Consider the following 25,553-nt stretch of genomic DNA (forward strand, 5'->3'; position numbering starts at 1 on the left):
TATTAATTCCTAGTATAGTCTCTTATCTTATAGTTTAGCTCCCTAGGGACTGTAGGTTACTATCTCCTTAAGTGGGAAACGCCAGATCCCTGGTAGACGTGCATGCAGGCTCTACTGATAGATGCATATATATGGACAATATTCAAAAATTCATCTCGTTAAATATGTAATCTGCCTATCCTATCCTCCCTAGGTGGAAACGTAAAGAATAGAATAAAAGTGACCAAAATATTATGCCATCAGAGACCTTCCACACAGTACACGTATTTCACAATCACCTGCCCATGCCCAGATATCGCGAATTGCACAGGCGATGCAAAGATGTTGGAACATGTTTTGATCAAGGTCAGGTCAGGTCAGGCCCTTGGTAGCATAAATATAGATATCACTCAGAAAAGATAAAAAAAAAGCAAAGGATACATCCTGTGGCCTGGGCTGCAAGCATAACAGTATCCCAGGTAATCGCACATTCTATTCAGATTTTTGGTTTCATAATCATAATCGTCGTGATGTCGTAGTCGTCATAATCGTCATGTCATCATCATCATCATCATCATAATCATCATCAAGGAAGCAAAAGCAAAGGCAGTAAGGTTAAAAAAGCAGCATGTCCTTGATATGGAAGGCCGTGTCTCATCTCATCTCATCTCTAATCAATCGCAAATGACAGAAATAAGTAGGGTCGTCACGGTCGTAACGTCGTAATCGTAATCGTAATGCCGGTGACTTTTGTTTTGGGTTGTTTTTTATCCTGGTTTTTTTTTTCCCCCTCCAATGTTTCGTGGAGGGGTAGGCAAGAATGGAGATTTCTGATCCGTAGAAAGAACTCCGTAATTGATCGTTCAAAGGCCACTGCTGCTGTAGGCAAGAGCTCTTGCTGGGACAGTCGTATGTCGACTACGACCCATTCGACGACCTCCGTCGTAGCTTTCGGGACTACTACTCCCCCCGCTTCTAACACTACTCCCTCCACTGGTGGAAGAAGAAGAAGAAGAAGCAGCATCGGTGTCGTCACTAATATAACGACTGGTCTTTGTCCGCCCCGTGCCAATAGCGACGGGGATCCCTTGCAACACCCCGCCGTGGTCATGGCCAGCCGGGTACATGCCATCGTTGACAGAGAAGTTGCGGCAGATCAGGTACGCGCGCATGGCGGCGTTTTCCTGCGCCATCTTCTCCGACTCGCAGACGGTGTCGGTCTGGTATTCGCGGTTGTTGACGCGCACGACGCAGGTGTACCCTGTGGGACACGTGTAGGATTCGTAGAGAGGGTCTGGCCAGCGGCGACGGCGGCAGAGACCTGGAAGCCACTCAGTTATCCACTCATTTATTTATTGATCATGGAACCGCAGATTGAATCTAGCATGGAGATGGAGATGAGGCTGGGTGGAAGACCCAGAAGTAAACAAATGAGAAGAGGAGATATAGGTATAACCAATAAAAATATAGATAGGAAAAGACGAATAGTGCTCCAATTGGCCGCAAGAAAGACCAGCGTTTCGACATTGCCAGTCACAAGTGCATCTCTCTCAAGTAAATCCCATGGTTCATTGGCTGACATACTTGCGAGGTAGAGGATGTAATACATCTCGACAGCAGTAAACAATCCAATTGTCAATTCAACTGACGGTTTCAGGTATTTCGGGCCTTCGGATGGTCAATCCTGCAACGCACTACGATTACCAAGAAGGCATCGAGAGAGTAATCGTTTGATGCCCAACGGCCAAGTGGTGAACGGCGTCAGGGCGTAGGCTAGGCTGGTCTCTAGACCTCTCTCTCAATTGCGAATTGAACTGAAGAAATGGATCTGGATCAATGAAAAGAGAACAACGGATCAGTTCTCTGGGGGCAGGAGGGCCAACGTCAACAAGACAGTTGTCTGGAACCCAAGGAGAGGGTTAAAAATAAAATGCTGGCGCGCTACCTAGTAGATAGTAGATAGCGAAGCTATCGTCCTTTAATTTAATGCGACTTGAAACCACACGGAATGGGGCTGAAAATAACCACACTACACATTTAAAGCAAACAATGACGGACTCAGCGGCTCAGCCTTTCTGGTACCGTTTACCCTCGAGATTGGCCGATCCAAGGACCAGCAGTAGAGCGAGCTCACTCCTGTCCTTTTTGACTGTATCTTACATTTGATGTGCTGGCACGGCTGTCTGCCAGTGATGGAACCCTAAGATCCAGCGCTCGCTGACCAACCTATGACGGGCGAGATTTGCTGCCGATCCAGGCGTCAAAGATTGGCGTCTTGCTTCGAAACAACGTCCGAACGCTAGGCCCACCGCCGTTGCTAAACCGGGAAACTCGTCGGGACTTGAGTGCGATTCGCGCTCCACGAGTTGAGTTACGAGAAGTCGTCGAGTCGACTCGTCGTTTTGAAAACCTCGGCGGTACGGACGTACAGTCTCTCCAATACTGCGTCAGATGAAAATTGCCGCCGAAGGGGTTCATCTCCGCTAATGCAATCTATGGTTGGACGACAGGACAATTCGCGTTGTGCAGGAAATAATGATGGTCTGCAGGAAAAGAGAATTTGGCAGGCCGCAGTAGTCCTGTCTTTGTCGCTTATTTCATTTTTTGACTCGATGCCTTTTTCCCCCGTCTCCCTGCTGCTTTTTCCTGTGGGGTAAATGAGCCCTTCGGTAATTGTTCCGACACGATTGGTGTAGAACCAACCCACCGCCTCTTGGAGGGGCTCATGGACAGAGACTCAGACCCGACAGGAGATGACAGACGTAACCAAGCATTGGAAACTGACGCTCTGATCGCTTTCTTGCTATAGCAACCATCTTGGCGTAATAAAATCGGGGGAAAGACCAGACCTCTCCGCGGGAGTCAGACAGGACAAGCTTGCATTCGAGGCATGGCGTGGCAACGCAGTGCATCATTCCGGCTAGTGACAGGCATCAGATGCAATGATGAGTTGTCAATCCGATGGCCGCCTTAGCCTTTGTGTGGTGGGGAACAAGCACATGCCATGCGTGCCAGAGTTGGATTGTGCATGATGGCACGAGACAGTATGTAACAGTGATGAGAGAGGATTGACAGTCGTCTCACTCCGCAGACAGAATCCGGAGCACCTTGCCTCGAGTAATTTGCCAAATTGGATGATTCTGGATACTAGTAGGGCGGCAGAGGAAGCCGTCCTACCGTAAATTAAATTAGATTAGATTACCCCTCCTCCGGCTGCTTTCCGCAACGCTGGGTTTGGCAAGGCACGCAAACAGATAAACCGAAAACTCTCGACGGCCAGGGGGGGGGGGGGTGCCATTCGAGTGGGAGGAGGGCCAGCATCAATTGAAATTACTACCAGGGGAGCAAGGTTTCATTGTCCCGGTCTTGGGCCTGTACCGCCGCTCTGGCTGTTGGGTGTCTGGGATCTGAATGGAAGGCTGGTGGACGCTGTGTAATCATAATACATATCTCCATTGTCGCAGCAGCGATCACTACTGGTTGGTTTGGCATGGGACGAGGACTTGAGTCTACCATACAGTAAACATGTGGCCGGCAGGATGAACTGCAGTACCAAGGGGAAAGTAGTCCTTACGAGGGACATATGTACCTAAGGCTTATGTATTACCTAGGCTAGGTAGGACGCATTATTACTAACTAGGTAGGAGCAACATATCTCCAGAGCCAGGCCTAGGCACGTAACATGCAAGCCGATCGGAAGGGAGTTGGATGTTCTTGGTCTATAACCTCCTTGTCATTGGTACAGTACTTTTCTGATTGTTCCAGTCAGCATAGATGACTACTGGTACAGTGCTCGTTAATATACACATATTGAAAAGCCCGTGGGAGACATCCTCCTGGTGTGACACTGTCATAATAACCTGGAGTAAAAAGCTTCTTGATGGAAGTGGTGGAAGGATACCCAGGTCTGTGATCCGACTTAAATCATAGAGGCGCCGTTGTGACGTCTCATGTTTCAATTCTCCTATCTTCGCACCATCTTCGCATATTCTCTGCGGCCTGGTGCGGGATGGAGTAAAGCGGATGGAAGGGCGTAAGACGATCGTCTTCCTCGAAAACGTTTGCATCTGCTTCGGCATCGGGACTGGACAAGATAGGGGCAGTCTTCCAGGAAAACGCCGAAGCAAAAATGCCGCTGAACGGAGACCCGTCGCCCGTGTGGTAGTGATGGTACTGGAGATTGCTTAACCCCGTCAAGGTGTAGCACGTATGATACGAGTCCGGGTGCCTGGGCCTATAGTTAGTTTCTCTCTCGGCACATATTTAGCTGGCTGCGACATACTTGCCCGGTTTGTCGCGGAGGCCGCCTTTCTTTGACTGACAGCATCCCAAGATGTACCGCGCGAGACCTTCGCGACTGTACAGGCCACTCACAGGTGATGGTAGGGGTCCAGACGCAGATCGCGCGCCATGCAGGGCAGACTGGACCAGTGGCCAGCAACTGCCAACCCAGTGACTGTAACATCCATCCACCAGCTTGTTAGTCCTGCCGGAGAATCCTCCCTCGGGAGCATATTGTCGAGCAGAAAGCCAGGACAGCAGAGATGGAATATCCATGTACCTACCGGTTCTATTAGTCTAGCGCCCACGAAACAGGTGGAGATCATGCAGCTACTTACTTCAGGACAGTGTCTTCAGGTTTACCAAGAATACACAAACATGCTAGAGCACAATATGTATATGCACCATGAGCCTCCGCTCCCGGCTTTTCGGATATGCCGCCTTCAAATGTCTGACCTTGAGCCGCAGCCGGTCAACACGTGTCCCGAGAAGAGGGGAACTGGAAAACTTACATCGGGAGAGATACTCTGGAAGACCGCTTACGAACGTTTCCAAACCATAGCGCCTGGCCTCGGCGTCCGGGGGCAATTCCAGCGGTAGATCCAGCAACGAAATGATCACCATTGCGCAATACGCACCTCTATACCATTATCAACATTCGAGACTCTGAGAGTACAGTGGGCGAAGGGAGACTTACCGAACATCCTCTTCGCCACCTGCACAAAGCTGGAAACCGCCATCAGGCTGCTTCAACTCTCCGAGCCATTTCCACCTAGCAGTTGGTTAGGCTGGTGGACTGATGAACTGGAAGACTTCGAACCGGTCACACAAGGACAACTCACATTCCCTTTCGATCGACTAGCTCGAATGCATCATTCCCACCGACCATTGCCAAACAAAGGATAGCAGCAAAGGTCGGCGCACAATGCGACATCTGGCCATGACCCCCGCCAAATCCACCTGTAGGATTCTGCATCGGAGTAAAGGTAGAGATCACCCTAATGGTTTGGTAACAGGATATCAGTATCATTCATTGATATCGGCCGCCGTTCGAGTCAGAGCAAAGCTCGCTAGTAGCATTCCCAATCCAGACTATCTTACCGCTCGCGATATTTGGTAACATCTTCACCCAGAAGGGCCAACCCTGCGAGGGCCCAGTAGACCATCCAGGGACGACTGGAATCGATCCCGACAAAGTTGCTTGGGTAGTCTTCCAAGGAATCATATAGGTACGCAATATGGTCGTCTTTTCGGAGACGAGGCACTCCAAATGCATTCAAGTCATCTCTTAGACTGCTGTCGGTCCCTCTCAGAAAGGGCAGACATTTCTCCACAGTCTCATCTTGCACTTTGCTTGTTTCCGTGTTCAGCAAGTCGCGGATGGCAGGCAGATCCGTGAACAGAGGGGGGATTTGGACAGATGCTGGGCCTGTGGCCATTATTGTTTCGCTTTGCTTCGGGGATGGAGATTTCTGGGGTCTTATTGGAGGCAAACTGCCATGTGCCTGCAGATCCCTGGCACTGTGTTCAAAGCGAGACTGTGTCGCGGCAGCAGACTGTCTACTCGCTGGAAACCGAACTCGTCGACGGGATTTTCCAGAGGCTGCAACGACTGGCATGGAAAAACGAGTGAATGCCTTGTCATGGGAGTTGGAAGTTCCTGGAGCAAAATCTTAGGATTGTTCTTTTACTTAGGCAGGTTTCTTTGTCTCATCTACTATTGTTAACGGTTGAGGTGTTCGGGCAGCCGCTGTTTCCCACCGTGCCGAACGAGCCAGTCGCGCAAAATATTTCGGGCGCCTATTCGACATGCCTAGCAACTGGCGCATCCTCTCTCATCATGTTTTCTTCCTTTCTTCTCTACCAAACAAAGCATGAATTTTCGATACGGGTTCGATCGACACACTCACTATTTTCAGAAGGTGGATATTATTACTGCTGTTTGAGGTTGACTTCCCTCGACTGCAGACGGACACTAAATCTGGGGCTGACCATCGGCAAGCTTGGGCTTGAGCTGTATGCACTAAAGCACTACTATGTATAGAGCAGGTCTCTTTTTTTGTCTCTGGATGCTCCGTAGTTGTGGGGAGGGAGTTCATCGAAAGAAACCAGAGGCGACGAAGGCTCGCGGAAGTCTGCCGAAAGCTTGTGTTTTCGCGAGCAGATAAACGGGCAGGGCTTCACGTATGGAGCCACAATTTCCTAGCTCTACGGAGTACTAGCACTGAGGACATGCAGAGTAGTTGAGACAGTTGTTGCACTGAGTCTATCGCTAAACAGGGCACAAAACCCGGCCTCGCGTTGACGGCTTGCAGGTGGCTCCGACGCAAGCAATATTAATTAATACGGGCATGGTGGCCAGTCAGAACGTCCGTCGACCTTAGCTGCAGTGCCTAGTCCTACACGGAGGAATAAGTTAAATTAATATTAACCCATTTCTTGGGTGATGGTTGACAGCTGCAAGCAATCTAATCCAGATGATAGAGGACTTCGTTCGGACACGGACCAATTTTGCATGTCGACTGTTATCGGAGAGGGGCGGGTAGTAGATAAGCTCCCCAAAACAGCTCTATCGCGGCCGTCTTCGATTGGAAATTCCACAGAAATTCCACAGAAAATTCTCTCCTTGGACTCTCAAGCTAGTAGGTATATTTTTATTTCCTATGGCCCCATCGTGATCGGGGATCTGAGAGCAAGTACGGAGTAGATCTGCAAACGTGTTCATTCCATCTGTTCGCAATCCCAGGATCCCTGGTTGTCAATCCACCGAACCCCGCCTTGAAGACCCGAAGTTGCTTTGTTATCTGCCCACGAAATCGCTCAAAGCGAGGCAGATTTGCCACAAGTGCTGGATGAGAGGGTTCCGGAGTTAACGAGGGACTCGGGAGGCATGCATGATGCATGCCTGGGTAACGGGGAGAACACAGCGACCATGACCTGTCCGACCGTGACTGGCCCCCTCGCCATCAACTTGTCGACTCGCACTGCAGATGCAGAAGGTGTGGCCGGTATTTGGCCAACAAGCGCGCATGATTGGGCGGCAGTGCGGCACACCCTGGCCGGCAAGCACGGACGCCGGATCGCCCGCAGCGGGGTTCCTCCCGTGTTCCCGTGACCCTCTAATGCCACAGACTGGCCGGGCCTATCTCCACGGGCGGAGTCGATCNCGGCCGTTTGATTCGCCAACTGATGCGTCGAGAGGCCTAGTTGGCATGCGGAGTCCCGTCTTGTCTCACTTCGCCTAGGAAATACTACCTAGGTAGGCTGCAGCGACAGCTACAGCCAGGTCCTGTGCTGCTCGCTCCTTCAGGGACAACTTGTCTGTCGCAGCAGAATCAATTGTTTGGCTGTGCATCGACTCCGTACGTCCGTGGCCGAGGTCAATTCCTGATCGCCGGAGAAGGTTTCGGAGGTTTTGTTCGTCTCAATATTCGGACGTTCGATTGGATCCAAATGTTAATAGTCACTGCTAGGCAATGGAGACGCGTTGGAGAGCGGAGGACGGTCCGACCGAACACGGCGTGCGACTGGCAGGCCAAGCGGGCGTTCCACCGATGGCGTGGCATTAGCAGGATCTGACGGATCACCCAACGCGATAACGGGGCTAACGCACGCCTGCGATAGCGATAACCTCCCAGGCTAACTCCCTAGCGTATCCAACCGCGCGCCTTCCCTCACCGCCTCTTTGCACCCCCACCGCTCCTCGCTGGCCTCATCCGCCCGCGGCCTTTTCCTCGCCCGTCCCCCAGATTTCGAGCTTCTCGACTTTTCGCAGGCGAAGGCCTCGTCCTCAACTCCAGCTTCTTTTGCCTCTTCGAACCTGTTCGTCGCGATTCGCGCGCGGCATTGATTATGTCCAACATTGATCTGACAAACGATGGCCTTGTAGGGCTCGATTACGACTCGAGAGGCTACCTTCAGGCCCAGAGTTGGCCCGTGGCGGTGGATCAGAATGGCCAGCGAGCGGACGGGCGGCGAGATCTCTCGCCGTTGCAAACCAGCGGTCACGTCTTTGATCAGACGGTCTCACAGGATCCCAATCTGATCTCAGATTGGCAGTTTCAACAACAGCTCCAAAGCCACCTCCAGTACACTCAGATTGACACCTCGTCGGCCCCTCAGTTCACCTCCAGCTATAGCGTCCCGTTGCAGACCTCGCCCGTGGATCTGATGCCGGCGTCCCAGGCCCCGTTGGACACCGGAAGCCTGCTGGACGGCTCCTATCTGTCGCTGTCGGCACCGGTCGACATCGTGCCGTACACGTACCACGACTTTCACGATCTGATGACCTTCCCAAATGGTCTCCCTGATATGACTTATGGGGCCATCCCCGAGAGCAGTTCTCCCACAGACACGTACCTGGAGGTGCGATCGTTGACGAGTTCTAGCGACAATGGCTGGGCGACCATTGAGACCCGTCGTTCGATCGATCCCTCTTTTCCGGAAGGCATGTTTATCAATCCCACCCAGACGCTTCATCACCGGACTCTGTCGGAGTCGTCCTACTCGGACTTTGAGCAGCAGACGCAAGCCTCTTGGGGCAGTTTCGTCGATATCCCCAATCCCCTCAATTCACCGGGCTCTGATTCCCTGGAGTCGGTATATAACAGTTCAATGGGCCGGCGCGTCTCGCTGGACCACACCTCCTCTCATGGATCGGTATCCCCCACTGCGGTCAGCCCTGTTGCCATTGTGCGGCCTATGCCGGTGCCGGCTAAGAAGTCATCTTCACCGACGCGGTCCCCGACCTCGCAGTCATCGGCCTCTCCTCCTACTACCAGGAAGCCGTCTCGCAAGAGTCCCATTGCCGCCAAGACCTCGGAAACCAAAGTCCGCAAGCAGTCACAAACTGGGAAACCAGAGACCACGGAAAAGAGAATTGGAAAGCGCAAGGGTCCTCTGAAGCCTGACCAGCGAAAGCAGGCTAGTGAGATTCGGAAACTGCGAGCCTGTTTGCGGTGCAAGTTTTTGAAGAAGACTGTATGTTTTGATTCTCCCAGCTGCATCCTGTATTTCAATCCTTTTACTCACGACAAGAACAGTGCGACAAAGGTGAACCCTGTGCTGGCTGCCAGCCATCGCACGCCCGGTTGTGGCAGGTTCCGTGCACCAGAATCGATATCAAGGAAATTGGGTACTTCATGAAGGACTGGAAAGCCGATTACGAGCGTCATATCACGCTTGGATTTTCGGTGGGGAACATCAAGGGATTCTCCGAGCACGAGAGGACACTTTTCGTGACACACGGATACGGTCAAATCCTGCCGATCAATGCTCGCGAGGTCTACGTTCGCGACGAAGAGTGCTTCAATGTGGACTGGGTAGAGTCGGTCCAGCAAGATCGGAGTCACCGTGAACTGAGTCAATTCGAAGTGTCCACCATGAAACTCTCGGCTGGCATGGAAGGCATCTCACATGCGATGCTCTCCGATTATCTCGACCGTCATATCGATGGGAATGGCAGCTTCGAGAAGTTCGTCGACGACTACTTTGATGGCACGCCTTTCCTGACGCAGATGCTCAAGACTGCCTTCCGCTACTACTTCCGCACCAAGCTGCCCGTGATTCGCAAAGCCCTCAAGCTCATCCTCGCGTACAACCTTACCCTTCATGTGACCATGGTCGAGGGTATCGGAGATGAAGAAGGCTTTCTCGGTAAGATCGAGGATGAGAAATCCAGGTTCCGGGGTAAGACAATGGCGCCGGTTATGATCAACTTCCAGATCAAATGTGCCATGGCCAATATGTGGCGCGAGCTGCAAAAGGATGTCCTCGAGGAGCTTTCGGCTTTGTATTCCAGCGTCTACAGCGGTGATAAGCTCAAGAACTGGCCCACTATCTTCATCCTCGCCTCGATCCTGTTGGCGGTGTGGGAAGAAATGCAGTTCGACTGCCATTATCGCGTTCCGGTGAGTTGAGCTGTCGGCCTTGATAAGAGTTCCACTAATTGTTTGAGAAGGATGCCGCTGCGGTTGAAAAGTTCTGCAACGATATGGAGGCCACGCCGGTTGGTGTGATTGTTGGTCTCTTCCAAGCCATATCGCAGAAACTCCCCGCCTTTACCGACTGGGAAACGCACAAGCACCATCATTTGCTCAATTCCAACCCTGATGTGTGCAACACGATGACCGAAGTCCGCCAGCATGTCACCCAGTATGGTACGTGACCGCTTTCAATCTCTACATATGATAGTAATTTTCTCGAGCTGACCTTTTTTTCTTGCAGAATCCTACCTTCGCACCCGCTCCACTACAACATTCAACCGCGACGATTTCGACTGCTTGTCCAATAAATTCCTCTCTCGATTGGTCATTCGCGCCAACTAAGAAGACCAATAAAATAAGATTAGAAACGATTTGCCTGTACTTTTTTTTTCCCTTTTTCGCTTACCACGGCCTCTTGAAATGACGGCATTGATGCGGAGATGAACTCGCATGAGTAATGCATTTAATCGTCATTATCATGAGACATGCCGAAATTCGCCTGCTGGGCAAGTCACCCTCTTTTATACGGCGAGAGCCTCTTTCCTTCAGTTTCTTGTTTTGAAACTCTTCGATCCGATTTCGTCTCAATCGACCTCGAAACGTCCCGGACACCTCCCATCCTCTATCATTTCTCCGCGATATACATTACCTCTTGCATAGTGTTTCTTCGCAGCGGTGACGAGGATCACGAATGTTATGACTCTGTACGGTCACTGATCATGAGATGTCATGATTGCACCAATGACGGCGCAAGTGAGTTGTCGGTTTGTTGCATGATTTGCTTCAGCCTTGTGTTTCATCTGCTGTGTACCCTCCATTTTTTTCTTCAATGGATCTGTCTGCATTTGAGCGTTTCGAGAATTGGGACATGGGCTCGTTACTTCTATGTGGCTGGCTTTCGGGCCGTCCACCCGGACCAAAAAGTTCAGTCCAGGGCCCTTGGCGGATATGAGTTGGTATTTTGGACACTGGGATGACCGCAGGATCGGACAGCTCGACCGCTGCAATACATACAAGCTACAAATATGGAATTTTCCTATCTCTTATAACATCTTTGGACAAGTGCCCTAGGCATTGCAAAATTGTGCAAGCATACGAATGCACAAAATCTGCTTACCCCCTATTATTTAGCAAGAGATGTACATATATATATATATATATATATATTAGTGAGGGATTTTTAGTCAGGGAAGACATATATTAGAGGGGGACATGGAAAATATATGGCAAGGAATATGGGTAGGAAGCCGGCTGGAAAGTATCTAAGATAGTAATAAAAAGGAGCTAAACGAGACCTGTAAGACCTGTGAAGTCACAAAATACTAAATACTAGGATCTCCCAACGCTTTCTAGAAGGACTTCGTGTCTGTTACTTAGAACCCTGCAACTCCACTTTTAGGTAGACAAATGCCGCGAGGGCCTGAAACGCAATTGCATGGAGCGTCGTAGGTTGCGGAGAGACCCGTCCCGAGGCATATTTCGACCGGGAGGAGGTAGCGTTTGACTAGGACGAGTAATAGTGCAGCAATCGGGAGTCAATGATGGGTACCTTGGGTAACGCAGGGGTGCGGCCAGATAGCGTTGAGATAAGAGCCATCATCACGTCATCGGGGCGATAACCATGATGTCTAGAAACAGATGACATCGGGGCAAAACTCGGGAAAATCGGTCACTTAAAAACAAAGATGCAGGAGTCTGCCATCTGTCGCCCTGAAAGAAAAGACCTCTGTGGCTTGGATGGGTGACAGTCTATAGACTGTACAGCGTCCGCCAGTGACTGAGGGTGGAAACGTAGCCTGCCGATGGCGTCACCTTCCGCTCTCGTCACATGAACAGGCTGACTCACCCGATCGACCAACGTCTTTCTAGCAGCTTCCCCAGCCACAGGCAGGCCGATCCCGTCACTGGCTACCAGAACCTGCTAGGCGCTGCCAGACCACGCTGGCTTCACTTGCCTGCTCAGGCAACCCTGACTAAGACCGCTGCCAGCTTCGCCTCCACCCCCCCCTCTTGCCTTCCTACTTAAACCTCGCCCTCCTGCATCCTGCTCCCCCCATCTCACTTTCTACACATCACCACTTCCATCTCCATCACAACCACCTACCTTCTCTCTCTGGTTTTCTCCATACAGCCGTCCTGAAGACATCTCTTGCGTTCGATAATCTCTACTAGCAAGCCATCATCATGCAGATCTTCGTCAAGACTCGTGAGTAACCCTTATCATATCGCCACATGTGGCCATCTGGCAACATTGCTGACTGCAAACCTTTTCAGTTACGGGCAAGACCATCACGCTCGAGGTCGAGTCGAGCGACACCATCGACAACGTCAAGTCGAAGATCCAGGACAAGGAAGGCATTCCACCCGACCAACAGCGTCTGATCTTCGCAGGCAAGCAGCTGGAGGACGGCCGCACTCTGTCGGACTACAACATTCAGAAGGAGTCTACCTTGCACTTGGTCCTGCGTCTCCGTGGAGGAATGCAGATCTGTAAGTTGATCTGGCTTCGTGGCAGTTCCTACAAGCATCCGCTAACAGTGACGCAGTCGTCAAGACCCTCACCGGCAAGACCATCACCCTTGAGGTCGAGTCTTCCGACACCATCGACAATGTGAAGTCGAAAATCCAAGACAAGGAGGGTATCCCGCCGGACCAGCAACGCCTGATCTTCGCAGGCAAGCAGCTGGAGGATGGCCGCACTCTGTCCGACTACAACATTCAAAAGGAGTCTACCTTGCACTTGGTCCTGCGTCTCCGTGGCGGTATGCAGATCTTTGTGAAGACTCTCACCGGGAAAACGATCACCTTGGAAGTCGAGTCCTCGGATACGATTGACAACGTCAAGTCCAAGATTCAAGATAAGGAGGGTATTCCCCCGGACCAGCAGCGACTTATCTTTGCTGGNACTGGAAGATGGCCGCACACTATCAGACTACAACATCCAGAAGGAATCCACCCTTCACCTTGTCCTGCGTCTCCGTGGTGGAATGCAGATCTTCGTCAAGACTCTGACCGGCAAGACGATCACCTTGGAGGTTGAGAGCTCTGACACGATTGACAACGTCAAGTCCAAGATTCAAGATAAGGAGGGTATTCCCCCGGACCAGCAGCGACTTATCTTTGCTGGNGCTTGAAGATGGTCGGACGCTTTCGGATTACAACATCCAGAAGGAATCGACCCTTCACCTGGTTCTCCGGTTGCGCGGAGGCAACTAAAGGGATTTCCTGACTTCTTGAACTTTTTTTTCTTTCTTTTGGGCTATGGATGGGCTACGGTTCGCATTGCCACTTCGGCGTTCGGTGGTCACACGTGACGGCTTTCTTTGATGATTATGGAACATCTAGGTTTCTACACCTATGACTACTTAGGATTTATTATTTTATTCATGACAGAATTCAATACCCTGTAAGGGTCTGAAGATCATTTCCATAACTTCGCCACTTGTAACTGTCATTAGATTTTCTGTAGCTGTTTTCTGTCAGTTGACTTGCAGCTTGTCGCCACATCGCCACCCCACAATCGGATCATCACGTGACGGCCCACCTTCGACTCCGATAAACCAAAGATTTAGAGAGCCATACAGAGTAGAGTACTTGGGGAGTTAGATCTCACACCAAAGCTCTAAAATCCCATGGCGTGAACATGCGTCGGGATGCCCTCTTACTTCTACCACATATCCCTTGAACTTCTCCCTTTCTCAGGTTCTCCTCTCGGCTGCGCATCTCCGGATTTTGATAGGAAGCATCTTACGTCTTTAGCATTCGAATCCGCCCGCGAAGCTCTTCTTCCGTTTCAAAAACGCGGGTACGCCAAATTATCGGTGCGAGGTGGACGTGGTAGGGGGAACGATAAAAGATCTACCAAGTTAGACGACACATCCCGGTTCGGAGTAATTGACAGCTTCGGCAACGCAGTCACGTCAGCTGGGTTTCAAGAAGACAAGAACCAATGTCTGGTTCCGGGGGTGCCCAGCCCATCCACCTCCGACAGCGCGATTACAGATAATAGCACGTCTACTTCGCAATCCACCACGGCCGCTCCCACGATTGAATCCGATCTGAGGTTCGACAAGATCTCCATTGAGAGTATCGATATGATCGCTCCGGAGCAGAGCACGGCGCAGTCGAAGCGGGCCGAGAAGAATATCGAAGGAAACAATGCAATCACCACAGGTATCGGCACGGATATCCTAGGGGGCCTATATACGAAGGGAAGATATATCCCGCTCGACCAGAAGCTCTCGGACAGCGTGTGGGGGATTGTTCATCTGTACCGAGATGCAAAGGAAACGCCTTCGCTGATGGTGGATGATTATCCTTCATATCTGAAAGGGTCTTCGGCCGCTCGACAACCTAGAGACCAGATGGGTGGCGGCGGGAAGCATCGATCAGATGACAATGCAGCAGAGAACGCGTCCGTCTCGCTGCCGGATGAGGATTGCACAACACTCTGCATCTTGGCGGTGCCATCATACCTCTCGCCGTCCGACTTTCTGGGCTTTGTCGGAGAGGAAACGAGGGATAATGTCAGCCATTTTCGAATGATCCGGACGGCAAGGGCAAATCGATACATGGTTCTAATGAAATTCAGAAGTGGGAAGAAGGCAAGAGAGTGGCAGAAAGAGTGGAACGGAAAGGTCTTCAACAGTATGGAGGTAAGGACTGATGCCTTTTAGCTACCAAGAGCACTCGAAACTGATGCTATTTTCCCTAGCCCGAAACTTGCCATGTAGTGTTCGTGAAATCAGTCGAGATCCGAGTCGCGGATACTTCCTCGAATTCGAGTTCAGACGGCACACAAGAACCTTTCCCTCCCTCCACAAGATCTGCGAATCAGACTGCCGCTCTTTCTGCGAAGCCGCTCGCGCCGCCTACGCCATCCCTTATTGAGTTGCCTACTTGTCCGGTTTGTCTAGAACGGATGGATGAGACAACTGGCCTGTTGACTATCATCTGTCAACATGTCTTCCACTGCACGTGCCTGCAGAAGTGGAAAGGCAGCGGATGTCCGGTATGCAGGTACACTTTGGATGATTTCGGTAGACGTGGCCAGGGTGCGGATACGGACGAAGGGCCGAGCGAATGTAGCGTGTGTCACTCGGAGGTGAACCTCTGGATATGTCTGATTTGTGGTAATATCGGCTGTGGTCGATATGACGGGGCGCACGCGTTCGCACACTTCAAGGAGACCTCCCACGCATTCTCCATGGACCTCGCTACACAGAGGGTCTGGGACTATGTGAGTGATGCCTATGTTCACCGCATCATTCAGAGCAAAAGCGATGGTAAACTCGTGGAACTCCCTGCTGCGGACAATTCCGCTCTCGACCCACCCGACTGGACGGATGCCGTGCCCCGGGAGAAGTTAGAAAATATGAGCGTGGAGTACACGCATCTCCTAACCAGCCAACTCGAGAGCCAGCGCGCGTATTTCGAAGAAATCGTGGAACGTGCAGTGGACAAGGCTTCACAAGCCAGTGCTGCCGCAGCATCTGCGCAGGAAGCTGCGGAGAAGGCGAATCAAAGCCTGAGAGATTTGCAACGGCAGTACGACATCCTCGCCAAGGAAAGCGTTCCCAGTTTGGAACGCGAGAGGGATCGCGCTGAGCGCCGAGCGGAGAAATTCGAGACGATGGCGCGCAAGATGGAAAAAGAATGGCGCGAAGAGAAGGCCATGAATGAGAATCTCATGAAGCGGGTTGAGCTGTTGACCGCAGAAGTTGAGAAGCTCAAGGCTGCAAACGCCGACTTGGCTGAGCAGAATCGCGATCTGACTTTCTTCATCAGCGGGTCTGAAAAGCTCAAAGGGCAGGGCGAAGATGTCGTGGAGGGGACGATAAGTATACCAGAGGATACCTCGAAAAAGAAGAAGGGTAAAGGGAGGAAGAAGTAGGCATGAAGCATAAGGCATGAGGCATTTGTCGGATAACTTGGAGTTCGGATGGAGTTCGGAGTTGGTGGGCACTTTGTACATTACGATACTTATGAGATACCATATCGTTGTTTGAATGGAGGATATCTCGATTCACTCAGTGGAGTATAGTATATTCATCTATTATTCTAGCTACGTTCTTGTTTTCTTAGACTTTCACCTCCCTTGGCTTATGGCATCCATTTAGGTACGCATACTAGGTCATCACATCAGGTATATCTCCGATTGCGAAAAGTGCCGAGGCTTCGATACGAGAAATAGTCTGGCTAGATGACGTATCTAGATACGTACGTACGTAATGATACCCTCACATATCGTTTCTTTGGCACTGAGGTCTAACTGGGGGGATCTCGGAGGTTCCTCGACTTCTCCGCCGCTGATATTAATAAGGCGGGAGTCAGTCAGAGGACTTGGCCACCGAACAGGGTGGGATTCCTGTTCTCAGACTCCTCCAGGCTCCTCCTCTTGGCGTCCCTACCTATGCTACTTCCTATAGTAAATCGCCGAGATAATGCCTGAAATTGAGGCGCAGTCCTTGCCACATGGGGTATTGTATCGGAACAATACATCCATAATTCCAATGGCATACTCCGTAGGCGATCCACGACCATGGAAGACAGTGCTTGGCAATGTCATGCATCATGCAATGCAGGGGAGGGTTGCCTTGCTCATGCTCATGTGAGCCTCATGCTCAAGTCCGCCGCTCCGCGCTCGGAAGGAAACGAATCCCGCCAAGCCAAGCCAAGCCAAACCAAGCGCCAAGCGCCAAGCCTTCCGCTCGAGTCTCGACCAGTAAGTGTACATACAGTAAACTTGGAACCAACCGGTCGTAACGGAACGACATTCTCTGGAACGCCCGTAGGCACTGACTGTACCAGTCATCATCGGTGTATGTGCCTAGGTAGGTAGGCTACATTCATCCAGTGGGTGTGATCCTGGGTGTGGGTGTACGGAGTACCAGTGGGTATATACGGAGCGGACGAAAGAAATCTTGGTTGGAAGGAAGAATCAATCTCCGCTCTCTCCCACGGACGGCCCCGTGGGGATTCACTGCTCGGGAAGCATACATCATGAGAGAGATGCATTTAGTTTCTTGTGTCTACCTAGTAGGTAGACGTATATAAATAAGGTTGGGCAGTGCCCCCTCTCTCGTGGCGGTATTTCTTCGTTACTGTTCTCTTCTCTTTTCTCGTCTCTTATCCTCTCCATAATCGAGTCAATCTCTGGATACATGTACCTTTCGGTCCCTTCCTTATATGACGTGACCTGTCTGTCTACTACATTCTTTTATTATACGTAGCGACCTTGACGAGTATAGTACAGGACAGTACGATCAATCAATAAACCCCATCCCGGTGGAAGTTGGGATCGGCATCCTTCCCGAATGGGTTCCTGAAGTGATCCTCACATTCACATACATTTTCACTTTCACTGATTTCAAGTAAAGGTAATATCCTTACATTTAAAATCTTCCCGCATTCTGGCGAGAAACGAAGAAGGACATATATATACCAAAATGGGTTCTTCCAGAAAGAAGTCCCAGGCACAACAAACCTACCCGAAACACCCATTCCTGATGGCCGTCGAAGAGATTGCAGCGCACCTCCAGACGAATATCGAGACCGGTCTCACCGATGTCCAAGTCCAAGAACTGCAGCAGATGTTTGGGGGGAATAAGCTAGAGGGGGAGGGGGGTGTTAAGTGGTACTCTGTTCTTGTGAAGCAGGTTTCTAATGCGATGATTTTGGTACGTTTTTTTTATTATTATTTTTTTTACTATATCTGTTTCTTTTCGCCTGTTGGTTTCTGCTCTTTTTTTAAGGTCGTGGAAGTCTCCCTCATAATGCAAAATAAAATGCCTCCGAGGTATCGAAATCCAGTTTGTCCGGTTGTCTGTCTTCTGTTTGAGATCTCATGCCAGTCGTAGCTTGTTCTCATCAGGAGAAAGTGCAATTTACTTCCAATGAACATCGACAGTTGTCAGCTGATATTCGCTGATCGCATCGGCCTTTCAAGGAGGGCGACTTTCCTTAGCATACATTCCGTCTATGGTATCTCGTGCGTGTGTTGTACATGAATATATAAAGCAAGAATGGAGTCTATCCTCAAACGTTCGCCAATTCTATATTGATCCAGTTCGGCTGATCGCTAACACCATGCTGGTTGAATACAGGTCCTTGTTCTTGCCATGGCTTTGGCGTACGGCATCTCCGACTACGTCGAAGGCGGCGTCATCACGGCCGTCATCATCGCCAACGTCCTCATCGGATTCTACCAGGAGTTCCAGGCGGAAAAGAAAATGGACGCTTTGCGGTCTCTATCCTCTCCTTCAGCGACTGTGATTCGCAACGGACAGACGGACACCATCCCGTCTGGAGACGTCGTCCCCGGCGATATTGTCCAGATCAAGACTGGCGACACTGTCCCTGCGGACATCCGGCTCTTCGACTGCATGAATCTGGAGTGTGACGAGAAGATTCTCACTGGTGAAGCGATCCCCGTGGCCAAGGAAGTCGACTTCGACACCTCGAATCAGGACGAAGTGTCCACCGGTGTTGGCGACCGTCTGAACATGGTCTACTCTTCCTCCACTGTCACCAAAGGACGGGGCCGGGGCATCGTCGTCTTCACGGGCATGTACACGGAAATCGGCAAGATTGCGCTGTCTATGCAGGGCAAGAAGAAGCGCAAGGAGAACCGATCCATGTCTCGTAAGAAGCACGGCGCCTTGCAGCCCGTCAAAGGAGGAGCGCTGCGCATCTACGACGGTGTGGGCAAGTTCTTGGGCCTCACGGAGGGCACGCCGCTCCAGATCAAGTTGAGTAAATTGGCGTATTCTCTGCTTGGACTCGCTATCGTCTTGGCTATCATTGTCTTTGGGGTGAATAGATTTCATGTCACGAATGAGGTGGCTGTCTATGCGATTTCTACTGGTAGAGCCTTCCCCTGAGTATCATCCAGTATCATCCTATTCATTTATACTGATTTTTTGTTGGCAGGTATTGCGATCATCCCCGAGTCGCTGATCGCCGTCTTGACCATCACAATGGTCGTCGGAATGACCCAGATGCGAAAGCGTCGTGTCGTCGTTCGACAACTTTCTGCGCTGGAGGCCCTCGGCGGAGTGACCAACATCTGCTCAGACAAGACTGGGACCCTCACCCAAGGCCAGATGGTGACGCGTAAGGCCTGGATACCTGGGATAGGGATCTACAGCGTCAACAAGTCAGACGATGCATCCAATCCTACCCGTGGCTACATCACGCTGAGCGACGCCCCAGCCTCGAAGAGGGAAGCAGAAGAGCAGCAGGAAAAGAAGCGACTAGAGATGGACCAGGCTCGGAGTGCTGCAGGCCTCCAGTTTGACATCCCCGCAGAGGGAGAGAGGCAGCAAAACAGCCTCCAGGATGAGGAGACTCATGGTGAGGATCTAGAAGCGGGTAGTAGTACATCGATCCCTGAAATCTTCCCAGAACTAGAGTCTTTCCTACTCTCCTCTGCCCTCTGCAATCTCGCGACGGTCCGTCATGATGCCAACTCAGGCAACTGGCAGACAATGGGGGACCCTACCGAGATTGCGCTGCAGGTCTTCGCCCATCGGTTTGGCTACGGCAAGAAGACCCTCGAAGCAGACCAGGGCTGGAAAGAAATTGCAGAATATCCCTTCGACAACACCGTCAAAAGAATGTCCGTCGTTTACAAAAAGGACGATGAAAACCCTATCGTCTATACGAAAGGTGCCGTCGAACGGGTCGTTGACCTCTGCACATCTGTTGGAGTCGGCCAGCACCAGGAGGCGATGACGCCGGAAACTAAAGACAAGGTTCTCGAGCAGATGGGATTTCTTGCAGATCAGGGTCTGCGAGTGCTCGCCATCGCTCAGAAGCCGGTGCCTGAAGGGTATCAGCAGGGCGACGAGCTGCCTCGTGATGAGGTCGAGAAGGATTTAACTCTTCTTGGCCTGGCTGGTCTGTACGATCCGCCCAGAATCGAGACGAAGGATGCTGTAAGGGGTAAGTGGTCGATTCGGAATTTACTTGAAGAGTACACATCTTACTGACAGCTGCAGAATGTACGACGGCAGGGATTCGTGTCCACATGCTGACCGGCGACCATCCGTCTACTGCGACTGCCATTGCAAAGGAAGTCGGCATCATACCTAGAGATACTGGGTCACTTTCTGCCGAGGAAGCGGCTTCGCTCGTGAAGACTGCGGCGGAGTTCGATGGTATGACTGATGACGAGATCGATACTCTGCCCACGTTACCCCTGGTCATCGCTCGCTGTGCCCCAGACACCAAGACTCGGATGATTGCTGCACTCCATCGCCGTCGTTGTTACTGTGCCATGACTGGCGATGGAGTCAATGACGCACCATCTCTCCAAGCTGCTGACGTAGGCATCGCTATGGGCATGGGCGGATCCGACGTGGCCAAGTCAGCCTCTGACATCGTTCTCACAGACGACAACTTCGCCAGCATCGTCAACGCCATCGAGGAGGGTCGACGGATGTTCGAGAACATCCAGAAATTCGTCCTTCATCTGCTCACGTCGAACGTCGCCGAAGTCGTCCTCCTTATCGTCGGTCTAGGGTTCCAGGACAGCCAGGGCGTGTCGGTGTTCCCACTCTCGCCTCTGCAGATTCTCTGGATCAATATGATCACCTCGTCATTTCCTGCCTTTGGCCTCGGCCGTGAGAAGGCGTCTGCTTCGGTGATGCGTCGGCCCCCTCACGACACGAAGAAGGGGATCTTTTCCTGGCAGATTATCGTCGACATGACCGTGTATGGAGTCCTAATGGGCGCCTTGACGCTCCTCACCTTCGTGATCATCATATACGGTGCAGGGAACGGTCAGCCCGACCTGGGGATCGACTGCAACCGCGAGGAATCTGAGGCATGCCGCGTCGTCTTCCGCGCGCGTGCCTCCGTCTTCGCCGAACTCACCTGGCTGATTCTCATCGCGGCGTGGGAATTCAAGCATCTCCGCAACAGCATGTTCAACCTGGACGCTGACCCCATGCGCGATCCGAATGACAGTCCTCGACTCCCGTTTTTCCGCGATATCTTCTGGGAGAACCAGTTCCTATTCTGGGCCGTTATTATCGGCGCAGTGTCGGTCTTCCCCTGCGTTTACATCCCCGGGCTGAACACGAGCGTCTTCAAGCAGCAGGGAATCTCATGGGAATGGGCACTCTCCTTCGGCGCAGTCATCATCTTCATTCTGGGCGTTGAAGCGTGGAAAGCTGTCAAGCGACGCACGGGCTGGTTCGATGACAAGGAGGACTATAGCAGAGGTGTCTCTGGTCGCGAACTGGGGCTCCGACAGGGCTTCTTCAGCTTCGCGAGGAGTCTGACGCGGATGAGCGAGAAGAGTTTCTGGGTGGACGGTTTGAAAAGTAGCACGCGGAGGAGTGAGGCTACGGAAATTGTATAGATAGAACCTCGGTTGGCTGTGACTGGTCTATATAGACAAGATAGAGGACAACATCCGTTTCATGGTTACTTGATGTCTATGATATAGTTTGATGTTGGAAGGATACACAGTGGCATGACTATATGCTCATTTAGATATTTCAGGTTTATATATCAGTCCATTGCATTCGACGCGTTAAACGAAAGACACTGCTGAGATAACTGTCAGCGCCCAAGGGTTCTATGCTGCAGTTACCTTACCCATGAAACTAAGCAAGGACCCAAAACAAACAAAAGGAGATGGAAGCTAATCAATCAGCCACATTAGTTTTCAGGCTTAAAATAAAATCAGCCTGTTTTCTTCTCTTCTTGATCTTTGTCTAGTCACCGTCGTTTCTTCATTATGTCATACCAGAAGTTTTAGTCTAGTCAAAATTCTATTGTTTCATCGTCTCCGTTGACAGATATTCCATCTCATATATGTATATCATCATATTGCATTCAATGCATTAAACGAAAGACAATTCCAAGATAAATCCAATTCCGACAAAGACATCTAATAAACCTTTATATAATATAATACCTTCTCAGAATTGATTATAGATAAATAATCCCGAGAAGCTCGGGAGTAGATCAGTTTAAGTTAGATCAACAATAATATATAACGTATTAGTATATACCTAACCTAATCCATATCCCCCAGCCGGTCTCCTCATGGAAAAGAAAAGAAAAGAGAAAAAAAAAATCCAGATTTTAGGTACTAGGTACTAGGCAACGTGTCGGCGAGCTTGCTATCTGGCTTGTGAAAACCTGCAGCTACATACTGCGATAAAAAGCAAGGGTGATAGATGGAAGGAAATCCACTGAATATGGGATGGGGGCTTTGCTTTTTTTTTGGCTTATAAAAAAAAGAGCCTATCTTTCTGTTCTTCCTCCATTTTTCTTTCCTCTGTCCTTTCCATAGAGAAGTCGTTAGCCTTACATACAATATGATCTCTCTCTAGTCTTCGGCACAATGGAGCCGGAGTTGATATCATCAACATTACTTATCGGTCAATTGATCGATCGGACCTCTCTCTCTCTCTCTCTCTCTCTCTCTTTTTTTTCTTGCTTTTATTTACTTTTCTCATATACTGTCTGTCTGTCTGTCGGAGCTGATATGATATGATTATGATAGCAAGAGTGAAAGTCGGGCCTTCTCGTTGATACTGAACAGTACAAAGGCGTTTAGTATGTAATGTACATACGTATATACTCCGTATAGTATATCTCAGGCAGAATTCTCCCTCCGTAGAACTAACTCGCGTTTTTTTTTTAAAAAAAAAAAGTCATCCAGCAGGTTTTCTTTTCCTTTTACTGTTTCTGCTCTATATTCGCATTAGTTAGCTCTTTCTTAATCTTCCCTTCTTCTATCATACATATGCAGTACAGGAGGTAGAATAGAAATAGATCCGGCAGAACTTCCTGATTAAGATTTTTTTTCTTTTGATATTGAGGTGTTGTTGTCCACCTGGGGAAACGCATCGAATCTGAGAACCTAGCGAAAGCAGATACAAGGAAAAGGAGTTCAAGTTCAAACGAGATAAGGAATATATTATTAGGGGAATAAAATCAAGCCGCATAAGTGGAACTAACATGACAGGAAGATTGACGCCACAACAATACACGAGAAAGAAAAGAAAAACCCAGTTCCCGTTAACCGAAGCCCCCAAACCCAGACGCGAATCCTTTTCCACTCTCTATCTATCCTTCATCCTGGTCATACGGTTCATCAGGCAGGAGAAACAGAGAACAAAACACTGGAACACACCGCTCAACCCGGACTCCATCCAGTGCTAATGCTGTCTCTTCGAATCAATGGTATCTCGACAACAATAAAACAACATCAAAATGCAACATCGAACATGAGACCAAGGAAATGATGCTAGAGGAAATTGATAATGGACGAGGGGGGGAATCACTATGAAAGGCATAATAAAAGAAAAATCAAAAGTGACAGCCAGTCTGGTACACCCAATGAATAATGCTGCGAGCCATATACACGAATCACCACTAAGGAGTATCTGTCAATGCGTGCAAGATAAAGGCGACTGTTGTCAGACCGGAGTAGACCACGAGTTGTCACCAACTCTCGGCTTCATTTCGTAGTTCTCCGGCTCTGTGCTGCCGGGCCTGCGAATGGTAGAGTTGGGAAAGTACATGTGAGGAGGCATGGCGCCCGGGTAGGCTGGTCCGCTCGGCTCTGGGTAGCTGTAGTCATGAGCAGACCCCGGCGACGGGATGCTACCGTGCGAAGGGGATGCCCATCCCATACTCGTCATGTGAGGACTGCCGCTGACACTGTTGGGTCGATGGTCATTATTGGCCGGGGGTTCGAGTGGCTGCGGTGGCGCATAATTGCTAGGATGCGAGGTCATCGACGGCCGGGCATGGGGCGCGCTGCCATAGCTGGACAGGGATGGCGACGTTGCCGTTGGAGAAGCTCGAGGACTAGCTTGTTGAAAGTCGCCCCGTAGGTGAGGCGGTATGGATCCGTTTGGCATGTAGTATTCGCCGTTGGGACGAAGCACATTCAATGGCGGAAGTTCGCTGCCGAGAGACATCGAAACCTGCTGTGCAGGTGAAGGCGTGGAGTGAGTAGACGCGGTTTCAGAATAGACACCCTCCGAAGACCGCGCCGCCGTCCTCTCCTTGTTCTGCCTCAGGTTGGCCTCCGTCTGAGCTGCAGCCTCCTCAATGGTCCCAGTGTGATGATTCTGATGGCGCGTGAGCGTTGTGCGACGCGTGAATGTTTTTTGGCAATTCGCATATGGGCATTTGTACGGTCGTTTTCCCGAATGGATTCGGCGGTGTCTGGCTAGAGAGGAAGAGTCACTGAAGGGCTATATATAACATGAGCACAGTCAGCGGCAAGCTTTCCATCAATTTAACGTTTGACCAAGGCAATGACATACCTTGCCACATCTCTCACACATATGAGGCTTTTCTCCGGTATGGACACGAGAATGTACAGTCAAGGCGGACCGTTGGATGAACTGTTTCCCGCAGCCCGGCCAATCGCACGCATGGGGTCGGACACCAGTATGGATACGCTCTGGGAATAGGATCAGCCAAATTTGTTCCACACAGGCTCAGACCGTGTCACTTACCATGACGTGCCAAATCACTGCGTCGAGCGAACCCTTTGTTACATGTCGAACAGTGAAAAACTCGAGGAGCCGGTTCAGGCCGACCCTGAGGCGCCTGGGGAGCAGCTGGCATTTGTTGTTGTTGTTGCTGCTGTTGTGGGTTGCCTGGGTATCCACCGTGCATATACGCATTCGGCATCATTGGAACCCCATTGTTGGGATGGTTCACTCCATGAGGAGGCACGTTGGTCATCGCATGAAGAGGGGGAGGATTGGAAGGGTAAGACATGACGGGGTGATCCCCTGCTTGAGAGGTTGGCTGTTCGGAGTTCATTTCCGAGGACGTTTGAGCGTTTAAGTGGACTGCTTGAGCGAGTTGCTGTTGCATTTGCGGGTCTGCAGCTATGGCAGCAGAAGCTTTTCTATTCAGTATGGTCGTGATCTCCATGACCTGCCTCAGCAGGCAGCTGAGAAACCGAAGTCAAGGACGGGTCAAAAGTGCCCACGACGAATGGAAGGACACGTGATGACAACCGAGCCTTTTTCTCTCCTCCCAAGCCTGAGGGATCGAGTTTTATCGTTTCCAAGGATGATGCGACGTGTGTGACAGTGTCAAGTGGGGTTTGTTGTTTGCGTATTATGCAGTTGAAGGTCGTGTTGTGCGTTGGGACGCGGCGACGATAATAGTCGGTGAAGCACGAGCTAACTAATTCGACACCGCCTAAGGCAACGCTGGGACTGCGGCAGCAAGTTAGACTTGATGCGTTCGTAGAAGCCTCTGCTTCGAATAATTTATCAAAACAAGGTTTTGCAAGACTTGCGAAAAGGTCTGCCC

General features: G+C 50.7%; 7 protein-coding genes across 7 annotated transcripts; 5 read left to right on the forward strand and 2 right to left on the reverse strand.

Moving 5' to 3' along the window:
• Positions 1–716: 716 nt before the first annotated feature.
• On the forward strand, positions 717–1,574 carry VTN77DRAFT_8989 (uncharacterized protein; the record flags this gene model as incomplete). The annotated part of the gene is made up of 1 exon (XM_069425546.1): positions 717–1,574. The coding sequence occupies one exon, from the start codon at positions 717–719 to the stop codon at positions 1,572–1,574; it is 858 nt and encodes a 285-aa protein (XP_069280866.1).
• A 2,353-nt stretch (positions 1,575–3,927) lies between these two features.
• On the reverse strand, positions 3,928–5,699 carry VTN77DRAFT_8990 (uncharacterized protein; the record flags this gene model as incomplete). The annotated part of the gene is made up of 7 exons (XM_069425548.1): positions 3,928–4,207; positions 4,262–4,540; positions 4,599–4,716; positions 4,773–4,900; positions 4,958–5,032; positions 5,103–5,258; positions 5,362–5,699. 7 exons carry the CDS (start codon positions 5,697–5,699, stop codon positions 3,928–3,930), a joined length of 1,374 nt encoding a protein of 457 aa, XP_069280867.1.
• A 2,413-nt stretch (positions 5,700–8,112) lies between these two features.
• VTN77DRAFT_8991 (uncharacterized protein) lies at positions 8,113–10,586 on the forward strand (the record flags this gene model as incomplete). The annotated part of the gene is made up of 4 exons (XM_069425549.1): positions 8,113–9,240; positions 9,303–10,169; positions 10,220–10,418; positions 10,486–10,586. The coding sequence occupies 4 exons, from the start codon at positions 8,113–8,115 to the stop codon at positions 10,584–10,586; spliced, it is 2,295 nt and encodes a 764-aa protein (XP_069280868.1).
• A 143-nt stretch (positions 10,587–10,729) lies between these two features.
• On the forward strand, positions 10,730–11,221 carry VTN77DRAFT_8992 (uncharacterized protein; the record flags this gene model as incomplete). The annotated part of the gene is made up of 1 exon (XM_069425550.1): positions 10,730–11,221. One exon carries the CDS (start codon positions 10,730–10,732, stop codon positions 11,219–11,221), a length of 492 nt encoding a protein of 163 aa, XP_069280869.1.
• A 2,676-nt stretch (positions 11,222–13,897) lies between these two features.
• Positions 13,898–16,137, forward strand: VTN77DRAFT_8993 (uncharacterized protein; the record flags this gene model as incomplete). Its single annotated transcript, XM_069425551.1, has 2 exons — positions 13,898–14,899; positions 14,959–16,137. The coding sequence occupies 2 exons, from the start codon at positions 13,898–13,900 to the stop codon at positions 16,135–16,137; spliced, it is 2,181 nt and encodes a 726-aa protein (XP_069280870.1).
• A 1,555-nt stretch (positions 16,138–17,692) lies between these two features.
• Positions 17,693–21,612, forward strand: VTN77DRAFT_8994 (uncharacterized protein; the record flags this gene model as incomplete). Its single annotated transcript, XM_069425552.1, has 4 exons — positions 17,693–17,923; positions 18,350–19,109; positions 19,176–20,189; positions 20,246–21,612. 4 exons carry the CDS (start codon positions 17,693–17,695, stop codon positions 21,610–21,612), a joined length of 3,372 nt encoding a protein of 1,123 aa, XP_069280871.1.
• A 2,074-nt stretch (positions 21,613–23,686) lies between these two features.
• Positions 23,687–25,166, reverse strand: VTN77DRAFT_8995 (uncharacterized protein; the record flags this gene model as incomplete). Its single annotated transcript, XM_069425553.1, has 3 exons — positions 23,687–24,472; positions 24,545–24,684; positions 24,740–25,166. 3 exons carry the CDS (start codon positions 25,164–25,166, stop codon positions 23,687–23,689), a joined length of 1,353 nt encoding a protein of 450 aa, XP_069280872.1.
• Between the last annotated feature and the right edge of the window lie 387 nt (positions 25,167–25,553).

This window comes from Rasamsonia byssochlamydoides (assembly GCF_041956645.1).
Source record: "Rasamsonia byssochlamydoides strain NRRL 3658 unplaced genomic scaffold VTN77scaffold_8, whole genome shotgun sequence".
Classification (NCBI taxonomy): domain Eukaryota; kingdom Fungi; phylum Ascomycota; class Eurotiomycetes; order Eurotiales; family Trichocomaceae; genus Rasamsonia; species Rasamsonia byssochlamydoides.